General features: G+C 40.7%; 1 protein-coding gene across 2 annotated transcripts; it reads left to right on the top strand.

The window, feature by feature from the left end:
- Positions 1-912: 912 nt before the first annotated feature.
- On the top strand, positions 913-22,323 carry dpf2l (D4, zinc and double PHD fingers family 2, like). 2 transcript variants are annotated; one of them, XM_061685853.1, is made up of 11 exons: positions 913-996; positions 3,889-4,049; positions 7,124-7,231; positions 7,349-7,542; positions 8,569-8,661; positions 10,293-10,377; positions 10,788-10,922; positions 14,043-14,174; positions 14,293-14,405; positions 15,962-16,043; positions 20,926-22,323. In XM_061685853.1, exons 1-11 carry the CDS (start codon positions 965-967, stop codon positions 21,009-21,011), a joined length of 1,221 nt encoding a protein of 406 aa, XP_061541837.1. In that variant the 5' UTR covers positions 913-964; the 3' UTR covers positions 21,012-22,323. The 2 variants fall into 2 exon arrangements, with proteins under 2 accessions (XP_061541837.1, XP_061541836.1); XM_061685852.1 differs by having other exon boundaries at positions 7,346-7,542.
- Positions 22,324-22,372: the final 49 nt, after the last annotated feature.

Raw genomic sequence — 22,372 nt, 5'->3', positions numbered from 1 at the left:
TGACCAGTTCCGGGTGTACCCCGCCTCTCGTCCGAAGATAGCTGGGATAGGCTCCAGCACGCCCGTGACCCTAGTGAGGATAAGCGGTACAGAAAATGAATGGATGGATGGATGACGGAACAGTGGACGTCTGGTTAGCACATCTGCCTCACAGTTCTGAGGACCCGGGTTCAAATCCGGCCTTGACTGTGTGGAGTTTGCATGTTCTCCCCGTGTCTGTTTTCTCTGAGCACTCCCGTTTCCTCCCACTTCCCAAAAACATGCATGGTAGGTTAATTGGCGACTCTAAATTGCCCATTGGATGTGAATGTGAGTGCGAATGGTTGTTTGTTTGTATGTGCACTGCGATTGGCTGGCGACCAGTTCAGGGTGTACCCCGCCTCTCGCCCGAAGACAGCTGGGATAGGCTCCAACACGCCCGCGACCCTAGTGAGGATAAGTGGTACAGGAAATGTGTGTGTGTGTGTTAATATATGTATACACATCCATACACTGTTCAATGAACTGAATGTTGAATTTGCAGCTAAATATATAGAATAAACTATAAATCAAATCAATTAAACTGAAAAGTAGAATAATTCTGTTCGTAATTCAGATTAAAACTCTGATGGTACAGATATACTATTACTTCCATACTACCAACCTCCCCACATACAAGCCGTCCTTTCGTCCATTCCAAAGAGCCTCAATAAACTGGGTCTTGAACAGCTTGGTCCTTAAGATGAAGAAATTTGGGAAAGTGTTTTATAGTGTATCAATCCCAAAAATTGTAACAATTCTCAACAAATCAGTGTACATTCAAAAGTAGTGGACAGTACACTGTACGACGTTGCTATGAATTCATGTTTGTTAAAAAAATAAAAATAATCCCCTCCAAAATAAAACAAATGTTGTCTGCCGCAGTGGGTTTGCGTCGCTTACTACAGCGCGCTTGCGCAGTTTCACTCCACACAACTGCACAAACATGGCGGCGGCCGTCGACAGTGTTGTGAAAGTGTAAGTTTGCCTTTTCATTTCTTTTAAGAGGAAAAACACAGGCCGTGCCGAGGTTACTATATATACTGGAAAAAATAATGAGTTTGATACAAACTTTTCGAAACTGCAGACAGCGTACACACGTTTTCCAGGAGAAAATAGGTCCCAAGAGAATAACGTTATCTTGTGGTGCTAAGGGTTAGCCTGTTAGCCGTGGGCAAAGAACGAAGTACGGCGACTGAGGAGCTGTAATTTACACACCGCTCACTTGGGTTTGGGTTTTAAATCTGCTTTATCGCCTGTCTAGGTACTTGCTGTCCGTTGATAAACGTGTCTGTTGGCGGTTGCTTTGTTGTGAGGAGATGCGTGCTAACAATCAACCTTTTGTTCTGGTGTGTCTACACTGGTGATTCAATTCAACCGATTTGGATTGCGTGTGTTTGCCTTAACAAAGTACTGCTCGGTTTGAAAAGGGCATATGTTTATCACCTTGTCTGTATTTAACAGTGTTGTAAACAAGCCCTAGATAACACCGAGAGCTGTTTCCAACATTTTGGTTACCCAGTTTAGCTGTACGGAAAATGGATGGATATATGATTTTATTTGATTGTGACATAAAGGTGTTTTCTCCAGGGATTCCGGCTTCCTCGCCAAGAAAATCAATTGCAAATAATCTGCAATTTTTAGACGCCCCCTGCTGCTGGGATTCAGCATTAAAACAAAGCGTCCGTCACGTCGGTATGACGTAGCCTGTGCCGAGTCCAACTGTCCCCGTCTCCCCCTCTCCCAACCCCTCGCCGGTGAATATACACCATCGTAGTGCTGTTACAACCTAGGTTCCTGTTAATGTAGCGGCACATTTCCGGGTTCCCCCTAAACCGTTCAAATAATGTGCATTTATAAAGTAAACATGTTATTGTGTTTTACAACAATACTTATCTGTGTTTATGATGTACCTGTGGATAAAAACGTGAAGCCTGTTGCCAAAATGTACATGGGCAGTATACGTACGGACGTTTGTGCCACCCACCAGCTGTTCAAATAAGCGAGCATCTTTTAAAATACTGTATTGCTCCTGCGTCCTGATTTATATAGCAACCCACTTCTATTCATCTATTTTTCTGATGGTTTAATAAATGTCCGATGGGTCAAACGCGCAGTGGGGGTGGTGGAAGTAGCTTCGCATACATGGAAGATGCTTTTTGCCTGTCATCCTGCTGCTCTTCCTCTTTTTCCATCTCGATCATGCTTTTCATGTCACGTCTCCGGACCTCAGCTGTATGTCACCGGCGATCGGTGTCCGTAGGGAGATTAAGGAAGTCGTGGTAGCCGGCAGGGAGAACCTCTCCACGTCATGACAGGTGGTGAAGCGGCAGCAGTGTTACAATGCTTAAAAGTCAAATCAAATGGAGAAAAGTAAACCACATCGCTGGGTCACTCGCAAGTTAACTAACTTAACACACCCACGTTAAAATGAATGAGATAATGATTAACCAAAGCAATAAAAACAGAGCAGTAAGGACAAAAATAGTGCTCGGTCATGACGACCCACACAGCTGCTGGCAGGCAAGAGGTAGCGGTTCGTTTGTGGCATTTTTTTTATATTGTTTGTTTATACAGTACTTATTGTATGACTATTTTTTGCTACAGAAACGCAAAATAATATATATTTTTTAGCATTTTACAACCACACTCCGCCCTTTGCTCTGCAAAATGCCTCCTTTCCGTTCCATCATTTTAAAAACGTTTAAGCGAGTTTAAAAAAAAAAAAAAAGATCTCCGATCATGAGATGGTGTGTCTATTTAAATGACTTGTTCAGTCACTGTATATACTTGTGTACTGTATCTTCAAAAGTATTCTCTAGTCAGGTCAAACCAACATTACAACATGAGAGAAATAATGGGTGCTAGCTCACTGTAATTAAATTACTTTATTGTAATAAATTATTCCACATACACCGAAACTTAGAGCATGATTCGACAGAACGCTAGCATGTTTACGTACAACCGTTAGTGCTAGCACTAGGTTGCTATGCTACATAACGTTTTGTTGGCTGCTTGCGAGCCGTATCTTATTAAAAGTACGTGAACGTACCGAAAGCAATCCTTAAAAGAACGTCCTCTCCCTGGCACCGGTGACCACCCCCACACGTTTTCCCCCCATTTTGTTCTTATAATACACACTGCGCGAGCCATTGTTGTTGTCATCGCCATGGTAACAAGTGTATCCGATTGCGTTTGAGTTGACAAGCTAAAGCCCCGTGATCGTAAAAGACGGGATGCAGTGGTATCGCAATACAAGATTTTATTGGAGGCTGACATAGTGCAATCATGAAAGACCAAATGTGTCTTGTAGTCTGATCCAGCCATTACGTGTTGTCTGTCTCAGACGTGTGTCCCTCATCGCCGACATGTTTTTGAAAAAAATAACTTTGTCAGATATTTACAGTACTATGTCAAAAGACACGCAACAAGGCTACAAATAAACTAGCTTTTCGATTAAAATATACTGTGCACGATGGCGACGTGGAGTAAATGTCTTTTGCGGAGGGTCATTTATCAGATCGGCGAAATACGACATTAAAGCCGATGAGCCGATCAGCATAAAATGCTAATTATCGGCCAATACTGATTAAGCCAATCAGATCGGTGTAAATTCTAGTTTTAATTGAAGAGTCTAACTTGTCTTTAGGTGTGAATCGTTGTTTGTCGATATGTGCCCTGGGTTTGGCTGGCGACCAGTTCAGGGTGTACCCAGCCTCTTGCCTAAAGTATGCTGGAATTGGCTCCAGCTCACCCAGGACCTGAAAAAGGAGAAGCACTATAAAAATGGATGGTTTAAATTAACGCCTATGTCTAGCCATGATTTCTGTATTGTGAATTTTCTTTTTTTTGTGATGGCCCTTATTCCAGACTGGGGGAGCAGTATTACCGAGATGCCATGGAGCAGTGTCACAGCTATAATGCCAGATTGTGTGCTGAACGCAGCATCCTCATGCCCTTCCTGGACTCGCAGACCGGTGTGGCTCAATCTAACTGCTACATCTGGATGGAGAAGAGACACCGGAGCACAGGTAGGTATAGCAAATAAATCACAAACCTTTGTGTAGCACTTTGCACTGAACTCATTTGTTTCTTTGGCCGGCGTCATATCCTCATTTGTCAATATCTCCATAAATTAGAATAGTGTCAAAAGCTTAATTTTGTTAGGTAGTTCAATTCAAAAAGTGAAACTCGTAGAGATGCACAACACTGAGTGACATATTTCATGATGATTTTACATATATATGTATAATATAGATGATTATAGCTTACAGCGTTGCGCTGAGGCGGCTGGTCATTGGTTTTGGCGGAGTTGGGGCGCGCTTTCGTTCACCACCGTTGGGAGTGGGCGTGTCTTTGTGCGCCTTCTTAGTTGGTTTTCGCCGCTTCTTCTTTGGGGTGGGTGGGCTGTGGGAGTCGGTGCTGGGGCTGTTTGGGTTTTGGTGGCTCCAGGGGGCTGGGGCGTTGGTCCCGGTTTCTGGTCGGTTCTCGATTCTCGCCCAACCCTACTCACAACGGGCGCTGAACTTGGGCCCGTTTTGGCGGGGTATGACTGTTTATTTATTATTATTTTTTTTTCTAGTAAATAATTTCCAAAATAGTGTGAATAATCATAAATAAAACTTTTTTTATGATGGTTGCACACTTATGCAATCGGTTTAAATGTATGTCAATCATATGGTTGTGGTAATACTTGAAATTAAGTGGTTTTCCTAGACGAAGAGGGTTAGGAGCCCTCACTATAAGAACTGGCCTCTTTGAGTTGAACAAAAGGCCAAATAAAAGTAAAGCCTTTTTTTGTTATATTTTTTTTAATGTGGTTGACCCGTTTTATCTGTTAGTGCTTGTTGCTGACAAAGGTCTTGTTCACAGTAAAATATTTTGCAAATATATCTCGAGTCACTGTCACTCTTCATGCAAAACTATGGTATGCCATGATCATGCTGTACCTCCTCAAAAAATGGTGCAACCAAATCATGTGCTTTTTCACTTGCTCGCACCAGTGCTACTAGGCAAAAGTTAGTGAACACTGTCACTGCATAAAACAGTGATGGGAAACTAATGTAGAATAATGCATACTAATGTAAAAAATACAAGCAGTTTTTGTCAATGTTTATTATAAAAATATGCCTATATTTGCTCTACATAGTGGTACAAAAAATATTAAATACGAAAAAAACGAGTATTTACAAAAGCACTTTTAATACATTAAGCTTTTAACTTTTTTGTACAAAACTTTAAAGTGGAACAACACTGAGTCACTCCAAAGCACACCACAAAATACAACCTAACACTATGTAAAACAAAAAGACAAAATCAACATCCAGATAACTTGTTTTGCCGGTTTCTTATCTGCCCTGTTTTGGAGAAGATTCTCTCAGACGGCACTGAGGTTGCCACATTGCAGTCTCCAGTGTCAACAGCAATAGTTGCATTAGACATACTGGCCTGCGTGCACTGTTTGTTTGTGGAGCCAGTTCAATGAGGGATTTTTTTTCTTGCTGAATCTACACAATAGAAATGAAAATATATCCAGATTTTACTCCTTTTCCTGCGTTCACTTGTTTTCATAACAACAGTATTCCTCACCAGCGTTAGTGTGGTCTCTTCTTGCTCGTCTCCCTCCTTCCTCCCTCTGTACGTTTAAGGCTTTTGCACACGGCACTTGGCAAAGCACCTGACGCCCTCGACTTTCCCATTCAGTTTGTGTGTGCTGAGGGGGCGTCAACGTGTTTTGACGTGACATCAAGCGCCACCCACGTTAATGGAGAGGACGTCTGATGCACAGCGTTGTCATCGGATAGAAAAAAATTATTTTTGGGAGCTTTGATGCGGTGACGTCAAAGAGCGCCTCCAATGGGAGAGAGGCTGGTGGAGTGATTTCTGAGTGCTGTTTTTGTAGTTGTACTATTAATGGCAAGGGCAAACGGAGGAAGGCATAATAATTGCGGCGCCCCGAACTTTGGGCCAATAGAAAAATGATACACCGAGACATCTCTGCGGGAAGCTTTCAAACTCCCTTTCAAAGCTACCTGCTCAACCTGACATACGCCTCGAAGTGCTCTTCCTGTAACTAGAAAGCTCACAAACATGTTTAAACTCGGAGTTGCTGCCATTAAATTAGTATGGGATATTTCCGTTTTTATTATTTATTTATCTTTTTTTTTGCTGCTGGGCCCAGTGCAGTGACCAATCATGTGTGAGAAAGAATGGGAAGAAAGGGGGGAAAAACCCAACAAAGCGACTCCCAATTAGGACCTTGCTACTCTCGTTCACTTGAAATAGCCAGATTCCAGGAGCTGTTTTGTTCGCAACCGACATCACTAATAAAACTAGATAGAGTGCTAGATACAATATAACTTGTTTTTCACATATTAGGAAGAATACATGACCGTGAGTATTGTTATATTCCCTGTCTGTATGTGTTACTATAACATTTGTGTGGGAATATTCTTTATTTGAACATAAATCACTCCTGTGACTTCTAATGAATTTATGATAGCCCTTCAAAAAGGATTTACATTGTGTGTTAGCATTAAGCAGGCGATTTTCCCGTACGAAGCTAAAACGAAGTATGTGTTTTATTTAAATATACATTTTGTGTGATTCCTTTTGTTGTTTAGTTTTAGTGTAAACTACAACTCGAGTGTCAATAAACAGCTTGCAGTGTGCTCAGGGAGGGCAGAATAACAAGTCACATGCTTTCTACTGCAAGCAACACAGGTGCATCCAGGTTGCTTTCACAATGCAGGAACTTGCATACACACCGCGCCGTGCGGCACATTAATCCTTATTCTTCAAATCTAACGTTAAAATCCCAATTAGATTTCGATTAATGGTCCATCCCTTCTCTCCAGCGATGACAAATCTGTTCTTTTTTGCAAATGATTTTTTTCCAATCCCTCATTGTTTTTGGGGTTATGTTCAAAAAGCTTTTATCCTTGCTGCATCCTGCAGCTCTTAGTCTTTAAAGTCCACCATAACGTCAGCTTTATGGATGCCAAATGTACTCCCCAGAAGCGGATATACTGTACATCCTGGGTAATTAGTAGCACAGCTTTCAGATGTCATATGTAAACTTTTAGTTCTTCAATATGTTGATCAGGTGTTGCTCCAGGTCAACTGTATACGTACCCAGCTCGTCGCTGGAGAAAGAAACGGCGCTCTCATCCCCCAGAGGACCCCCGATTGGCCTTCCCCCCTCTCAAAGCAGGTATTAGCACTCAAGAAATGGGGTCACCCTCCACAGAAACACAAAAAATCTTTAATAAACAGCGGTGTTGTCGTCATGACGTATTCTGACTCACCTGTTCCCATGTGTGTGTAGCAGATTTGGAGTTGGGCCTGAAGCGTGATTCCTTGGGGGTAGTGGATGGGAGCAGTTTGGAGGCTCTGTTGAAGGGCGAGCCCCTTGACAGGAAGAGTGCTGTGGCAGACGTGCGTGGTCCTGAGGACGATCCAGCCACCGTAGACCCCCCCGCTAGCTCTACAACGACTCACACGTCCTCTGGACGTGTCCGCAAGGTTTGGCTTTAGTTTATGGTGTTTGTTCGAAATATAGGCTGACATTTTGCAAATTCCTACCTGGTCCCGCTGAGTGTGAGTGAATTTCCTCATCAATCATGGGGTCGGGCAGCAGGTCATCGGGAGAGGGCGGGAGCGGAACCTAAGAAGACAAAGTCACCGGGAATGGGCGGGAGTGGAAAGCATGACGGGAGTGAAACCATGATGCAGTTATTTTATTTTTAATGAAATCAATATTTGAACATTTCCCCTCAGCATGGAGCTACACATTGCTAAACTAGGTTACTAATACGGCTTTTAAGTTAATAAACCCTTTTCTTAATCATTCTGGTAATTCAAAGTATGTATTATTGTGACTAAGGCAGGCATGGACTGCATATTTTATACCGAGGAAGAAAAATGGAGCAGCATTCAATGGGAGATAAAAAAAAAAAGGGGGGGGCCTGGGGGGTGTGGGGGATTTGTAAAGTTTTGGGTCAGGATAAAGATCAATATCTGTGGGAGTTGGATATTTTTCAGGAATTTGGCATTGGGTGGGCTATTTTTCAAAAATGTGGTATTGGGTGGGCTATTTTTCAAAAATTTGGGATTGGGTGGGCTATTTTTATTTATTTATTTTTAATTTAAAAAAAAAAAAAAAATTAAACTCTGCATAGGGAGGGAGTGGGAGTGATACCTTTGGGAGGGGGGGTAGGGAGCGGAATTTTATTTTTTAAACACTCACTTGGGATTGGGATCAACCTCTGTGGGACTGGAAGGGAGCGGGAGTCAACATCCACTCCCATGTCAACCTCTAGTTCGAAACACTCCCATAATGACACCTAAATTGTTTACATTTTTGTTCATCCTGCCGGTGTTGGTACCAGATGGTATGTTAAAATAGGTTGTAGGTTAAAATATTAAAACAGATGGATATGCATTAAACAAATTTGAATATTCGTATGAAAATTGCTAGGCGAGCGAGAAAATTTTATCCACCAGCTTCTTGGAAAAGGGAGTTTAAACATTGTGACCTTCTTACTGCAGAGAGTTCTTGACCACGATGACTATTTGGATGACTTAGACGATGAAGACTTTGAGGATGAGACCCCCAAGAGGAAAGGCAAGAGCAAATCCAAGGTGAGGGCTAATGCTTTAAAGCTGGTGAGCTTTTAAGGCAAGGCAAGGCAAAGCTTTTTATACGACCATTAAAGGTGGAGTTTTCAAACTGCTAAGCAAGGGGGGTCCTAGTTATCCATCCATTCATTTTCTACACCGCTTATCCTCACTAGGGTCGCAGGTATGCTGGAGCCTATCCCGGCAGGAGGCGGGGTACACCCTGAATTGGTTGCAGCCAATCGCAGGGCACATATGAACAAACAACCATTCGAACTCACATTCATACCTACGGACAATTTAGAGTCTTCAATTAACCTACCATCATTTTGGGATGTGGGAGGTAACCTAAAAAAAAAAAGAGAAGAAAAAGCACGTCACGATAAAACTTTAATTAAACTCGTTTTTCACAGATTAGGAAGAATGTATGCCTGTTAGTATTGTTATGTTACATGTGTTAGTATGGTGTTTTTCTGTGAATATTTGTTGTTTAAAGGTAAATCTTTCCCGTTATTGCATACTAATTTTTCCTTTGACTGTGTTAGCATTAAGATAGTGATATCTAAAACAATGTTTTGTATTTAAATATACAATGTGTGTAATTAATTTTGTTGCATGTTTAGTTTTACAGTAAACTACAACGGAGGTGTCATTAATAAAAAAGCACGCTCAGGGAGAGCAGAATAACTTGAGTCACAGGCTTTCTGCAAGCAACTTAGGGTGAGCGGTGACAGTCATGTAGCTTTGTGTGGCACGGAACGTTCATCCATCTGCTATAATTGAGACTGATTCAGCCTTAACTTTAGGCGTGTTTCTTCCTCTCTTCCGCTCTCCTCGTGTAGTTGAACTAACAGCATTAGCCTAGCCAGTGGCCACAGGTTTGATCACTTCGCTCACCGGAAAAGTAGTCATGCGCTGGAGGAGGCTTGATAAAGAAATGTATCTTCAATCTAGGCTTAGGGTTTATTACATTAATTTACATAATAATAATATTTTTTTATGATTGTTATATTACTTGAAAGTGCATGTCGCGGTTCGGCCATTTCAAAGACTACGGGTTCGTGTATGTGAAAATCGCGATTTTTGGTTTCGGTACAAAATTGTTACATATATATACATATATATATACATGTGTACATATATATACATATATATATACATGTGTGTATATATCCATCCATCCATCCATCCATTTTCTGAGCCGGTTCTCCTCAGGTGTGGCGTGCTGGAGCCTATCCCAGCTATCATCGGGCAGGAGGCGGGGTACACCCTGAACTGGTTGCTAGCCAATCGTAGGGCACATGCAAACAAACAACCATTTGCACTTACATTCACACCTACGGGCAATTTAGAGTTGTCAATTAACCTATCATGCATGTTTTTGGGATGTGGGAGGAAACCGGAGAGCCCGGAGAATACCCACGCAGGCACGGAAAGAACATATATATTGAATTGAATTGACCTTGCCGTTCCAATACTTTTGAAGGGGACTGCATTTAATAGTTTCCTTTTCTATCCTCCACAGCCAGAATATCATTTTGAAATAATAAAAATACTAATTTGCAGTTCAGGTGTTGTATTAAAGTGATAATTTTGGTATTGAGTAAACACTAATTTGCAGGATGTGATCTGAATGTCCTCACTGGGTCCATTAGGGTCGCAGTGACAAGAACGGCAAGAAGAAAAGTGAGGCTGCAGCTGCGGCTCTGGAGGAGAGAGACAAGCCTTACGCCTGCGACAGTGAGTCGAAGCTTTCTTTTGTCTTTCTCGCCTGCGCATGTGTCTTGCATGTTGGCAAGGGAGCTTTCTGCTCTTCCTCCTTAAAGATGACGACAAGCCTTCTGCTGTGCATGATGTGATCCAAAAGACTCCTTCTGGAACTTGAGTTAACGTTTAAGAGGTGCTTTGTTTGGAAGTTTTTTTCCCTCCTTCCTTCTTGAGATGGTGCTTTCAAAAAAAAAAAAAAACTATAAGTGTTAGCTGCTCTCCCAGTTCTTCCCTTCCCTGTATGTGCTTGCTACTGGCCGGTCATTTTGGCAAAATACATGTGATGAAGAAGAATGCTTGCTTTGTGTGGGGGGGGAGACAGACAGACGGACGGTAATTCAACCATCACTATAACCCCTTTGTATTACGTGTGTGTGTGTTAGTTTGTGGGAAGCGCTACAAGAACCGCCCGGGCCTGAGCTACCACTATACACACTCTCACCTGGCGGAGGAGGAGGGCGAGGACCGCGAGGAGTTTGAGGCACCACCCACTCCTCGCCAGCCTGAGGAGCAGAAGAGTGAGTCACTCTCGAATACTGAGAGCGAGAGAGAGAGAGATGGAGAGAGCGAAAGAGGGGCACGTGGGGTTGCATGCTATGTAGCATGTGTGTGTTTGGAATACGAAAATCACTTCATTTTTTTCTCTCGTCCGCCCCCTTTTTTATTGTTCAATCTCACAATTTGGAAAAGACCTAACCAGTGTTCCTGATAGAAACAATCTTAAACTCAGACTTTCTTGCATATTCATCTTTTTTGTTTACCCACACAAATCCGTTGTATTTGTAAATTTTTTAATGAACGTGAATCTCCATTTGTGAATACTTGTCACAGATTCAGTTCACATCATCAGCTAGTTCACATATTCATTATCAGGGGCCAAAATTAACTTTTTGACCCACCGGCAAAGTTGGCCAGTAGATGGAAAGAATTCACCGGCCAAGCATATTTTTTATTGGCCAAAATATTCAATCCTTTTACATCAAGTTTCACAATATAGTGAAAAAATATCATCGCGATAATGGCACATGCTATGTGTATGTGTGTGCAGCCCTAATTTTACACATTTCTATAATACGTACTATGTTGGATGAGAGAGAGAAGTCGCAACAACATTAAACAACAGCAAGAAGAACAAATGTTTTTATTTAAAGTCTATTTAGTTCTAGTTATTTAAAGTCATAAAGTCTGGTGTGCCTTTTACTAACATAGACGTCGTGCCACAGCATTACAGCCTCCGTGAGACCATACTCCCTGGCACGTGTGCTTCTGTTTATCATCACTAAACATTTCAACATTTTATTCACTCCTTTTGTTAACAACACTCCTCAAAGTCAAGAACTAAAACAAAAAACCCAACATGATAATAGCATAGAAAATATAAGAACACTTTTCTCTCAACAGTCCAGTGGATGTAGAAAAATTAACACTAGTTTGGGGGTACAAGATACAAAATAAACAAAGTGCCCCCTCGAGGATAATGAAGATAACTTGAACTGTAAACATTACAGGGATCTCGTATTATGTGCTTACTGCGTCTGAGATGCTCAAAAATTAGGAGCATGAATAGGTTTGGGCATCGAGAACCACGGCAAGAACCGAGGACAACGTCAGACTTCTACATGATGTGTAGAAGTCTGACGTGCTCCCTCCCACTCCGAGCCTCAGCCTACACCGCGCTGAACTTCATTCAAATCAAATTGGGTGAGTGAAACAATAAAATATGTCTATGCCAAGATTGAAGCAGCTAACAAGTTAAACGATGTGTTGCACTTGTCCACTGATGGTCTTTAGCGTTTATTTTAGTCTTCAAACCAACATAAGAGCCGATGACAGAAATAAAATCCTTAACATTGAGCTAAAACTTAACCAAAGGTCAATAATCAATCAATGTGCAATAATCATGCTGTCTAATCAGCATCTTGAAATGCCACACCTGTGAGGTGGGATGAATTATCTCGACAAAGGAGAAATGCTCAAGAACACAGATTTAGACAGATTTGTGAATATTTGAGGGAAATGGCCTTTTGTGTATGTAGAAAACGTTTCAGATCTTGGAGTCCAGCTCACAAAAAATGGGACCAAAAACAAAAATGCTGCGTTTATATTTTTGTTCAGTATACAAATAAGTGATACTAAAATGTATTGCATCTGATTTATAAACAATGACAAAATCCAAGTGGTTTTGAGGACGTACATGGTGTTTTTTTTTATTTATTTTTTTATCCATTCAAATTTGGCTTTAAGACATTTTTTGGGCCTTTTTAGTGGGTTAATGACTCTATACCTACAGCGGCTGAAATAAGTATTTCACACTTGACCATTTTTCTCATTAAATATATTTCCAAAGGTGCTATTGACATGAAAATTTCACCAGATGATGGGACAACCCAAGTAATGCATACATACAAAGAAAGTAGAACAAATAAGATCAGAAAGCTAATTGTGTGTAATAATGTGAGATGACACCGGGAAAAAGTATTGAACACACCACTGGATACTGGGAGGTAATTGAGATCCTGTAGATTCTAAACTTTTCCACCAAACCGTTAAGGTGGATGCGATTATTGGGTTCTTGAAGCATTTATGGCGTTTAAATGGGATTTTGTTGTTGTTGCAGTCTATTTGTTCCAGTTCTAGCCAACAATGATGCTCCTCATTGTGGGGCTTCCATTTGATGAGGTATTGTAATTGGTTCGCTAAGTAATAGTATTTAAAGTTGGGAGCATTTAGGCCTCCCTCCTGTTTACTTTTCTGAAGCGTGGATAAACTAATTCTATTTTTCTTATTTTTTTAATAATAATATATTACAGCAGAATCTGATATTTGAAACCATTTAAATGTGGTCTTAAATGGAATCCTTGAGAATAATTTATTTGAGGTAAGGTTTTCATTTTTATTGTGGCTATTCTTCCCAGTGGTGATACATGCAAGTTTTCCATGGTACCCTTAATAAGTGTGGGTTTGTGCAAAGCGTGCAAAAATGAGTTTTCGTAGCAAAACAAAACAAAGCAAAACACTTAAACCCTCCGATATGTCATCCAGCTTTTCAACTGCCACACAGAAACTATTTTAAAGGCTATACTGTTCGAAAACAACTGTCTAAAATTGTTAAAACTTTATTTGGTTTATTTTGGCCGCTGATATTTTCTATGAGTTTTTCTCCTGTTTTGTGTTGAAATGCAATTAAATGTTAACTATTTAACATTTAATGTTAACTGAATCAAATGTTAACTATTTGATTCAGTCATCCACTAAATTCATTTAAGTTAAACCATGTTGCTTTTTAGGACAAATATTGTTATACGATTAAAATGCAATTAATCTGGGTTAATTAATGGCAAAGCCACCCCTAATAAAAAGTTATTAAAGCATTATAAACTATTTTCAGTCGGATGCAGTACAGTTCTACACCACTGCAAACATCAGCCACAATAATAAACATGGGAATCAAAAAAATGTTTTCATTAAATACAAAGTGAGTATTAGCCAAGGCAAAATTGTTCTTCTTTTGGATCCCATTAGGTGTTCCTAATGAAGTGTTCAGTAACAAGAAGTTGAACCATTAGTGGGTCCTGTTTGAAATGTTCCTTTAAAAAAGTTTAAAACATTGTTTTTCTGTATCTGTTCTCCATCTGTAGCAACTAAAAAGGGTCCAAATGGTCTGGCGCTGCCGAACGATTATTGCGACTTCTGTCTGGGAGACTCCACCTTGAACCAGAAGACTGGCCAATCAGAAGAGCTTGTGTCCTGCTCAGACTGTGGACGTTCAGGTACGGCTGGCTTTTTTTTTTTTTGCCCTCTACATTGTTTCTTATTGTGCTTATGAAGTCAAAGCAGATTGACGGTCATGTCTGGTTTCATGGTTGTCTGATCCATTGCTCGCCGCAGGCCACCCGACATGTCTGCAGTTCACGCCCGTTATGATGGCCGCTGTGAAGACCTACCGCTGGCAGTGCATCGAGTGCAAGTGCTGCAATGTTTGTGGCACTTCGGAAAATGATGTGAGCATGAGGAAGATATTTTCTAACCAAACAGCAACTGCGCCTTCTTTCTTTTCTTTTTCTTTCTTTTCTTTCTATTTGTCCGTGAACTAACATAACGACACTGTCCAATGAAAAGCATATTGTATTACAAATTGGAAACATTCCATGGAAATGTATATGAAATGGTAATCAAGCATAAACAGAAAGATTTGTTTTGTCATAAGCAGACATCCATTCAAAATAGAGACAAAGAATATAAAACGTGTACACACTCCTGTTCAAATGCCAGTTTTTGTGATGTAAAAAAATCAGACCAAGACACATTTCTAAACTTTTTTCACTTTTTTAATGAGACCCGTAACCTGTACAACTCAATTTAAAATCTCACTGAAATGTTTAATCACATTGCGTATACAGTGGACCTCCTGCTATTCACGGTGGATAGGGACCAAGCCTGACTGCGAATAGCGAATTTCCGCAGATAAAAGTCCCCATAAAAGTCACATAATCTGATAGTTATTACCTATATTAATAGTTTAGACCACAAATACTGTAATTTCTCGTGTATAATACCCCCCCCCCCCCAAAAATGTCAATAGTGCGCATTATACATGGGTATAGGGGAAAATGAAAACAACTTTCACATTTTATAAATCTAGAGGTTATGAAAAAACTGTACACGTTCATTCCAATATTCCACCGCCACCTAGAGGTTATGAAAAAGGTGTACACTTTCATTCTGGTAAGCCATCGCCACCTAGAGGTTATGAAAAAGGTGTATCCTACACTTTCATTCCAATATGTACAGTTGTGCTCATAAGTTTCCATGCCCAGGCAGAATTTGTGAAATATTTTTTAATATATATATTTTTTTAAACACGACTGGATAACAACCATCATTAATTTCTTTATAGTTATGTTTTGTTTAATGATAATGCTTTTCTGAAATGCTTGAGTTTAATTTGAATCCCATTAAAATTAAATGTTTCGCCTGGTCTTTCATGTTTTCTTTAAAGAATTGTACACATTTTACAAATTCTCCTTCGGTAATCAAACATATAAGCACAACTATGTGTCTTCTCATTCACGATTTGGGCTTCTAAACTGATTATAATTGGAATGGAAGGCTCTGTGTAAACCAGGCTAGTCTTGCAGCTCTTTATACTTTATTTCAGACCCGGGAGGGGGATCCATATCACAGAGTAAAGAAAAACTATTTCATAGAGAAACAAGAGAGGAAATTTTCACAACAATATTGATTCATTCATTCATTCATTTTCTGAGCCGCTTATCCTCACTAGGGTCGCGGGACAATACTGATTTAAAAGCAAAAAAATCAAATTGAAAATAATAACGGCGGGCCTTATTTTTCATGATTTCAGATATGAAACAATCGTTGATTGTGATAGTTTTGGGGATATTTGGAAACCCTGAAGTAATGAATAGTGAGCCCCTTTGAAGTAATTTAGAAACTTTATTTTATCAAAAGTGGCTGTTGTTCTCTGATAATTCAGCAGTTCAGCATCAGTTTCAGCCCAGGTATTTATTTATTTATTCATTTATTTTATATGCAGGACCAGCTGCTGTTCTGTGACGACTGTGACCGAGGCTACCACATGTACTGCCTTAGTCCGCCCATGACCGAACCACCCGAGGGTAAGACGTCACCGAACTCCAACTTAAAGATGTAATGTTTGATAAGTGATTGCAGTCGTCATACATTACATCACATCAGTGATTCCTTACTGCTGTGAGATCTTATCAGGTGTGCACTGGGAATTTATCCACCCATCAATTTTCTCCCACTTATCCGGGGTCGTCTGAAATGATTTTATATTGAAGTAAATAGCAATAATCTGTGAATAATTGACACCCCCCCCCCCCCCCCCCTCAGTAAAGCACTTAAAACGGAGAGGACTATAAAAAAGGGGTTGTATGATCTCTTCTGTAGTGTGTTGTCAAATGGGAGAAGAAAGGTACCGAGCGAAGTTAAAGAACACGCAGTTATGATCCAACATCAGTGTATGTAGTATTTACATGATTCAAATTTCATCTGAGGCTCATCAATTGTAATCACTAGCATATTAGCCTAAAAATGCTAGCACAAACTAATGTGACCTCACACAAAGGCAAATGAATAAGCGCGATTGCACTCTACACAAGTGGTATAGTTATTAAGCTCACATTTTTGAATTCATACACAATAACATGACAGGAAATACAGGCAATTTCTAATGACAATGTAGACTACACGGGCTATTAGTAGCGGAATTTGGAAGAGAAGCAAAAACAAACATTCACTTTTACTTTGGCTGTTACCTCGCATGTGGTGCATTCAAGGACCAACAATACAACAGGAAAAATTAAAAAAACACCAATGACTTAAGCCTAGCAAGAACAATGACACCTAGATGGCGCTAAAGTAATACTTATTTATAGAGCACCTTTTTTAAAAAAATACAAAGTGCTTTGACAGACCAAGTAGAACACAAAACAAACAAAAACAAGATACCAACATTGTAATCATATAAAAATAACAAAAATGCTAACAGAGAAGTCCCCGGCAGTGCAGGAACCCAACAAGTGAGTGTAATCAGAATCAGAATCATCTTTATTTGCCAAGTATGTCCAAAACACACCAGGAATTTGTCTCCGGTAGTTAGAGCCGCTCTAGTACAACAGACAGTCAATTTACAGAACACTTTGGAGACATAAAGACATTGACAAAAAACAATTGTGCAAAAAGATGCAGAGTCCTCTAGCACTTAGAGCAGTTCGAATGACTAATATTGCAATAGTCCGGTGCAATGACCATTGTGCAAAGGGCGCTGAGACTTCAAGGAGTGTATGCGATCATCTGGGACAATGTTGGTTGTGCAAATGTTACAGATACTCCTCAATCAGTGTGCAAATGGAGCAGATGCTACTGAGTGAGTGGCCAGTATATGCAAATAGTGCAGCATGGCGAGACAACTACAGTGAGTGCACGAGTAATGCATAATTGGCCCCACAGAAATGTGACAACGAACTCAAGTCAAAAAATTGCCTGCTTGTTGTAATGGAATTATAGGTTAGGTGTTTAAGAAGTTGATCGCAAGAGGGAAGAAGCTGTTGGAATGTCTACTAGTTCTAGTTTCCGTTGATCGGTAGCGCCTACCTGAGGGAAGGAGCTGGAAGAGCCGGTGACCGCGGTGCGGAGGGACCGAGAGGATTTTGCACGCCCTTGTCTTAGTTCTGGCAGCGTGCAAGTCCTCAATGGTGGGTAAGAGGGTTGATGTGGAATCATTAAAATAGGTAAATACATTTTAAAGCATACAAAGTCTAAAAAATAAAATAAGGTCCATTAAAATAGTAATAATCGTGCAAAATGAGTAATTAATTAAATATAGATAGATAAAAACAGGGTTGATGTCATCACATAAGAATTAGTCTTAAAAGGTGCGCTTTAGAAGTGATTTAAAAGATACCACTGATTTTGCGCGCCTCAAATCCTCAGGTCGGTCGTTCCAAAGTCGAAGTGCCCTGATGAAACTGCTCGATCGCCGTTAGTTTTAAGCCTCGACTTTGGAACAAGGCCCATCCATGCTTTAAATGTAATCAGTAAAATCAATTCTAAAACAGACTGCAAGCCAATGAAGAGATGCTAAAACTGGAGCGGTGTCGTGTCGCCTATTCGATTTCCGCGAGAAGCTTAACTGCTGCATTCTGAACCAGCTTGAGGCAAGAGAGTGATTTATGACTCATGCAGGAGAAGAGTGACTTGCAGTAATCTAACCGAGAGAAAATTAGGGTGTGAATCAGATGTTCAAGGTCAGGTTTAGTAAGTATTGATTTTATTAATACTTTAAAGTTAAAAGAAGTTAAAAGAAACGTGACTGGATGACTTTATTGATACGGACTGTGAAGGTTAAATCTGATTTTTTTTTTAAAATGACTCCCAAGTTTTCTGGCTGTCTCAGCGATGACAGAGAAGGAACCAAGGCTAGATTTGATGATGTCAATGGTACTTTCCAAGAATTACAGTGTTTCATATTTGGAGCTATTAAATTGGAGAAGGTTCTGCGCCATCCAGCAGCTGATGTTTAAAAGACATTCATTAACAGCAGCTAGGCTTCTAGGGTCCTCCGGTCTCAGGCAAAGGTAAATCTGTGTCGCCTGCATAGCAGTGAAAGGATACATTATGGCGCTCAATTATTTGGCCAAGGGCCAACATATACAGTGGGGCGCAAACATATTTAGTCGGCTACCAATTGTGCAAGTTCTCCCACTTAAAAAGATGAGAGAGGCCTGTCATTTTCATCATAGGTATACCTCACCTATGAGAGACAAAATGAGGGGAAAATAAATTCAGAAAATCACATTGTCTGACTTTTTAAAGAATTTATTAGCAAATTATGCTGGAAAATAAGTATTTGGTCAATAAGAAAAGTTCATCTCAATACTTTGTTACATACCCTTTGTTGGCAATGACAGAGGTCAAACATTTTCTGTAACTCTTCACAAGGTTTTCACACACTGTTGCTGGTATTTTGGCCCATTCCTCCATGCAGATCTCCTCTAGAGCAGTGAGGTTTTGGGGCTGTTGCTGGGAAACACAGACTTTCAACTCCCTCCAAAGATTTTCTCTGGGGTTGAGATCTGGAGACTGGCTAGGCCACTCCAGGACCTTGAAATGCTTGTTATGAAGCCACTCCTTCATTGCCCGGGCGGTGTGTTGGGGATAATTGTCATGCCGAAAGACCCAGCCACGTTTCATCTTCAATGCCGTTGCTGATGGAAGGAGGTTTTCAGTCAAAATCTCACGATACGTGTCCTCATTCATTCTTTCCTTTCCACGGATCAGTCGTCCTGTTCCCTTTGCAGAAAAACAGCCCCAAAGCATGATGTTTTCACCCCCCATGCTTCACTGTAGGTATGGTGTTGAGTTTGGTGTTTTTACCCAAAACTGACTCACCTTCATCTGACCATATGACATTCTCCCAATTATCTTCTGGATCATCCAAATGCTCTCTAGCAAACGTCAGACAGGCCTGGACATGTACTGGCTTAAGCAGGGGGACATGTCTGGCACTGCAGGATTTGAGTCCCTGGCGGCGTAGTGTGTTACTGATGGTAGCCTTTGTTACGCTGGCTCCAGCTCTCTGCAGGTTATTCACTAGGTCCCCCCCATGTGCTTCTGGGATTTTTGCTCACCGTTCTTGTGGTCATCTTGGCCCCACGGTGTGAGATCTTGCGTGGAGCCCCAGATCGAGGGAGATTATCAGTGGTCTTGTTTGTCTTCCATTTTCTAATAATTGCTCCCACAGTTGATTTCTTCACACGAAGCTGCTTACCTATTGCAGATTCAGTCTTCCCAGCCTGGTTCAGCTCTACAATTTTTTTCCTTGTGTCCTTTGACAATTCTTGGCCGTAGTGGAGTTTGGAATGTGACTGTTTGAAGTTGTGGACAGGTGTCTTTTATACTGATAACCAGTTCAAACGGGTGCCATTAATACAGTTAACAAGTGGAGGTCAGAGGAACCTCTTAGAGAAGAAGTTACAGGTCTGTGAGAACCAGAAATCTTGCTTGTTTGTAGGTGACCGAATACTTATTTTCCACCATAATTATCTCATAAATTATTTAAAAATCAGACAATGTGATTTTCTGGATTTTTTTTCATTTTTTTAATTTCTCATTTTGTTTCTCACAGGTGAGGTACACCTATGATGAAAATTACAGGCCTCTCTGCACTGTTGGTGGCTGACTAAATACTTTTTGCCCCACTCTAGATAGAATAAAATCTGGCCTAAAACCGAACCTTGCGGTACATCACATGCACGAAGAGGTAGCTGAGCAGTAGTTGTGTATGTTGACGGCAAATGTTCACTCTAAAAGATAGGAATAAAACCAATTTAGTGCTGGGTCCCTGATCCTCAACCAGTGTCTCGACCGACCGATTAAAATAGCGTGGTCAACTGCGTCGAAAAGCCGCACTGAGATCCAACAGAATACGTATTGTCATTAGTAACTCCGAGGAGGGCCGTCTAAGTGTTATGGCCAGCTCTGAAACCAGATTGAAATTTATCAGAGGTTGTTCAAAGGCCAAATTGAAAAGCTGTGTCGAAACCACATTTTCCAAAACGTAAGACAGAAATTGAAGTTTTGAAATTGGTCTAAAATGATTAAAATCAGAAGAATCAAGGTTAGGATTCTTTATAAGGGGTCACACAGTCTATGTTGCCCAGCGACAGCCCCACAGTGGTGTGACCCCTTTAAAGTCACTTTTAGGGGTGTCAGTGTGTTTAAAGGCAGAGGGGACTACACCCTCAGCCAGAGAACTAATAACAATCTATAAAATGGTAGGACCAACAGTGTTAAATCTAGGCTGCATATATTTCATATTTCATTTGAAACGGCTCTGATAAGAAGGGACAATTAAATGCTCTTCGACGAGAAGGCCCTGATGTGGTGTGAGATTTTTCTAAAGTAAAAATATGTGCTGCGGCTCAATAAAGGTTGGGGAACACTGCATTCCATTTTTGTGGGTTTTTTTTGCAGGGAGCTGGAGCTGCCACCTGTGCCTGGCTCTACTCAAAGATAAAGCCTCCATCTACCAGCAGAACCAGAGCTCCTCCTCCGAGTGACAAGGCACCAGTTAGTTCGTCTCACTCCCTCTGTCACATGGCAACACGTCAGAAAGCCTCTCTCGAGGACAGCTTTCCAATTCTGTCCAAATGGAGCTCAGTCACCTCACGGGTCAGCAGCAGAAATCTTCTTACGTCTACACAGGAGAGGATGGAGGGGGCACGTCGTCTCCAAAACAGCCCTCAGATCAGTTCAATTGTGGCTCAAACTGAAGCGGCAACCTGTCAGCCTAGCTGTCTTAACACAAACATGTACACACCTGTCCTGGACTGCTGCTGCACGTACGTGAGTGAGCGTGTGAGGTGAGGGGGGGGGGGGGGGGGAGAGAAAGAGAGAGAGAGAGAGAGAGAGAGAGAGAGAGAGAGAGAGAGAAACCATAGCAACAGCTGTCTCCATGGGAGCTCCTGGGAGCAAACGGAGTAGCTGCATTGTTGTGGTGTTTTGTTTTGTTTTTCTCTGCCAAATGATCTATTTTTACTTACAGGATGCGGAGGGGGCAAAACGTGTCACAAACAGTGTGTTACTGGAGAATTCTTCTTCTTCTTCTTATTGTTCTGGTTACTAGTGGACTTTGGTAGTGGCATTTGTGTGTGTACTTTGTCTGATCTTTTGGTGCATTTTTAAATTGAGAGGGTTTTCATCATCAAGAAAAGTGATTTTTAACATAAACCACAAAAACTATGAGTTGTTTAGAAGCATCCACACAGCTCATGTTGCTCAGTAGATCAGAAACCTCCACCAAGCACTATGAAAGTATGTAAAGTAGATTGGGCTCAAAATAAGAGACATTACATTATAGCTTACTATCATTTTTCTATTAGTATTTATCAACCAAAGGGTGGTCATAGTCTTATGTTTACGTCTGATAAGGCCGCTTATCACTTTTCCATATCATAGCATGATGTTAATTCACTATAAATCTTGTTGCCACATTCATTTCAAAGATGTAGAGACCACTCACAGTGACATTGACAGCAGCAACCCAGTGAACGAACTCGCCCAATTTTTTATATTCTATACTATTCATCGGTATTAAGATAATTTTCTAATAGTTTTGTAACGTGTGTGGTGAACATTTCCACGTAATACAGCTTCTTAAACATTCTGTGTACTGTTGTTGCCATGTTTGTATTTTTGTTATGACTGTGACATTTGAATTCAATCAACTTCAGGTGTCAGGCGTCTGTTCTTTGTAAAATGATTTCCTTTGTTGTACTAGTTTTTCCTCCTCTTCTTTTTTTTTTTTTTTTTTTTTAAACATTTCTTCGGCGACAGTGCTGACCAGCCTGACTGAAATAAAAATCACTTTTAATTTGAAATGAGGTATATTTCCATGACTTTCACTCAGCTAATAGTGTCT

The sequence above is a fragment of the Phycodurus eques genome, chromosome 9 (assembly GCF_024500275.1).
Source record: "Phycodurus eques isolate BA_2022a chromosome 9, UOR_Pequ_1.1, whole genome shotgun sequence".
Classification (NCBI taxonomy): domain Eukaryota; kingdom Metazoa; phylum Chordata; class Actinopteri; order Syngnathiformes; family Syngnathidae; genus Phycodurus; species Phycodurus eques.
This window is presented reverse-complemented; position numbering and strand designations above follow the sequence as displayed.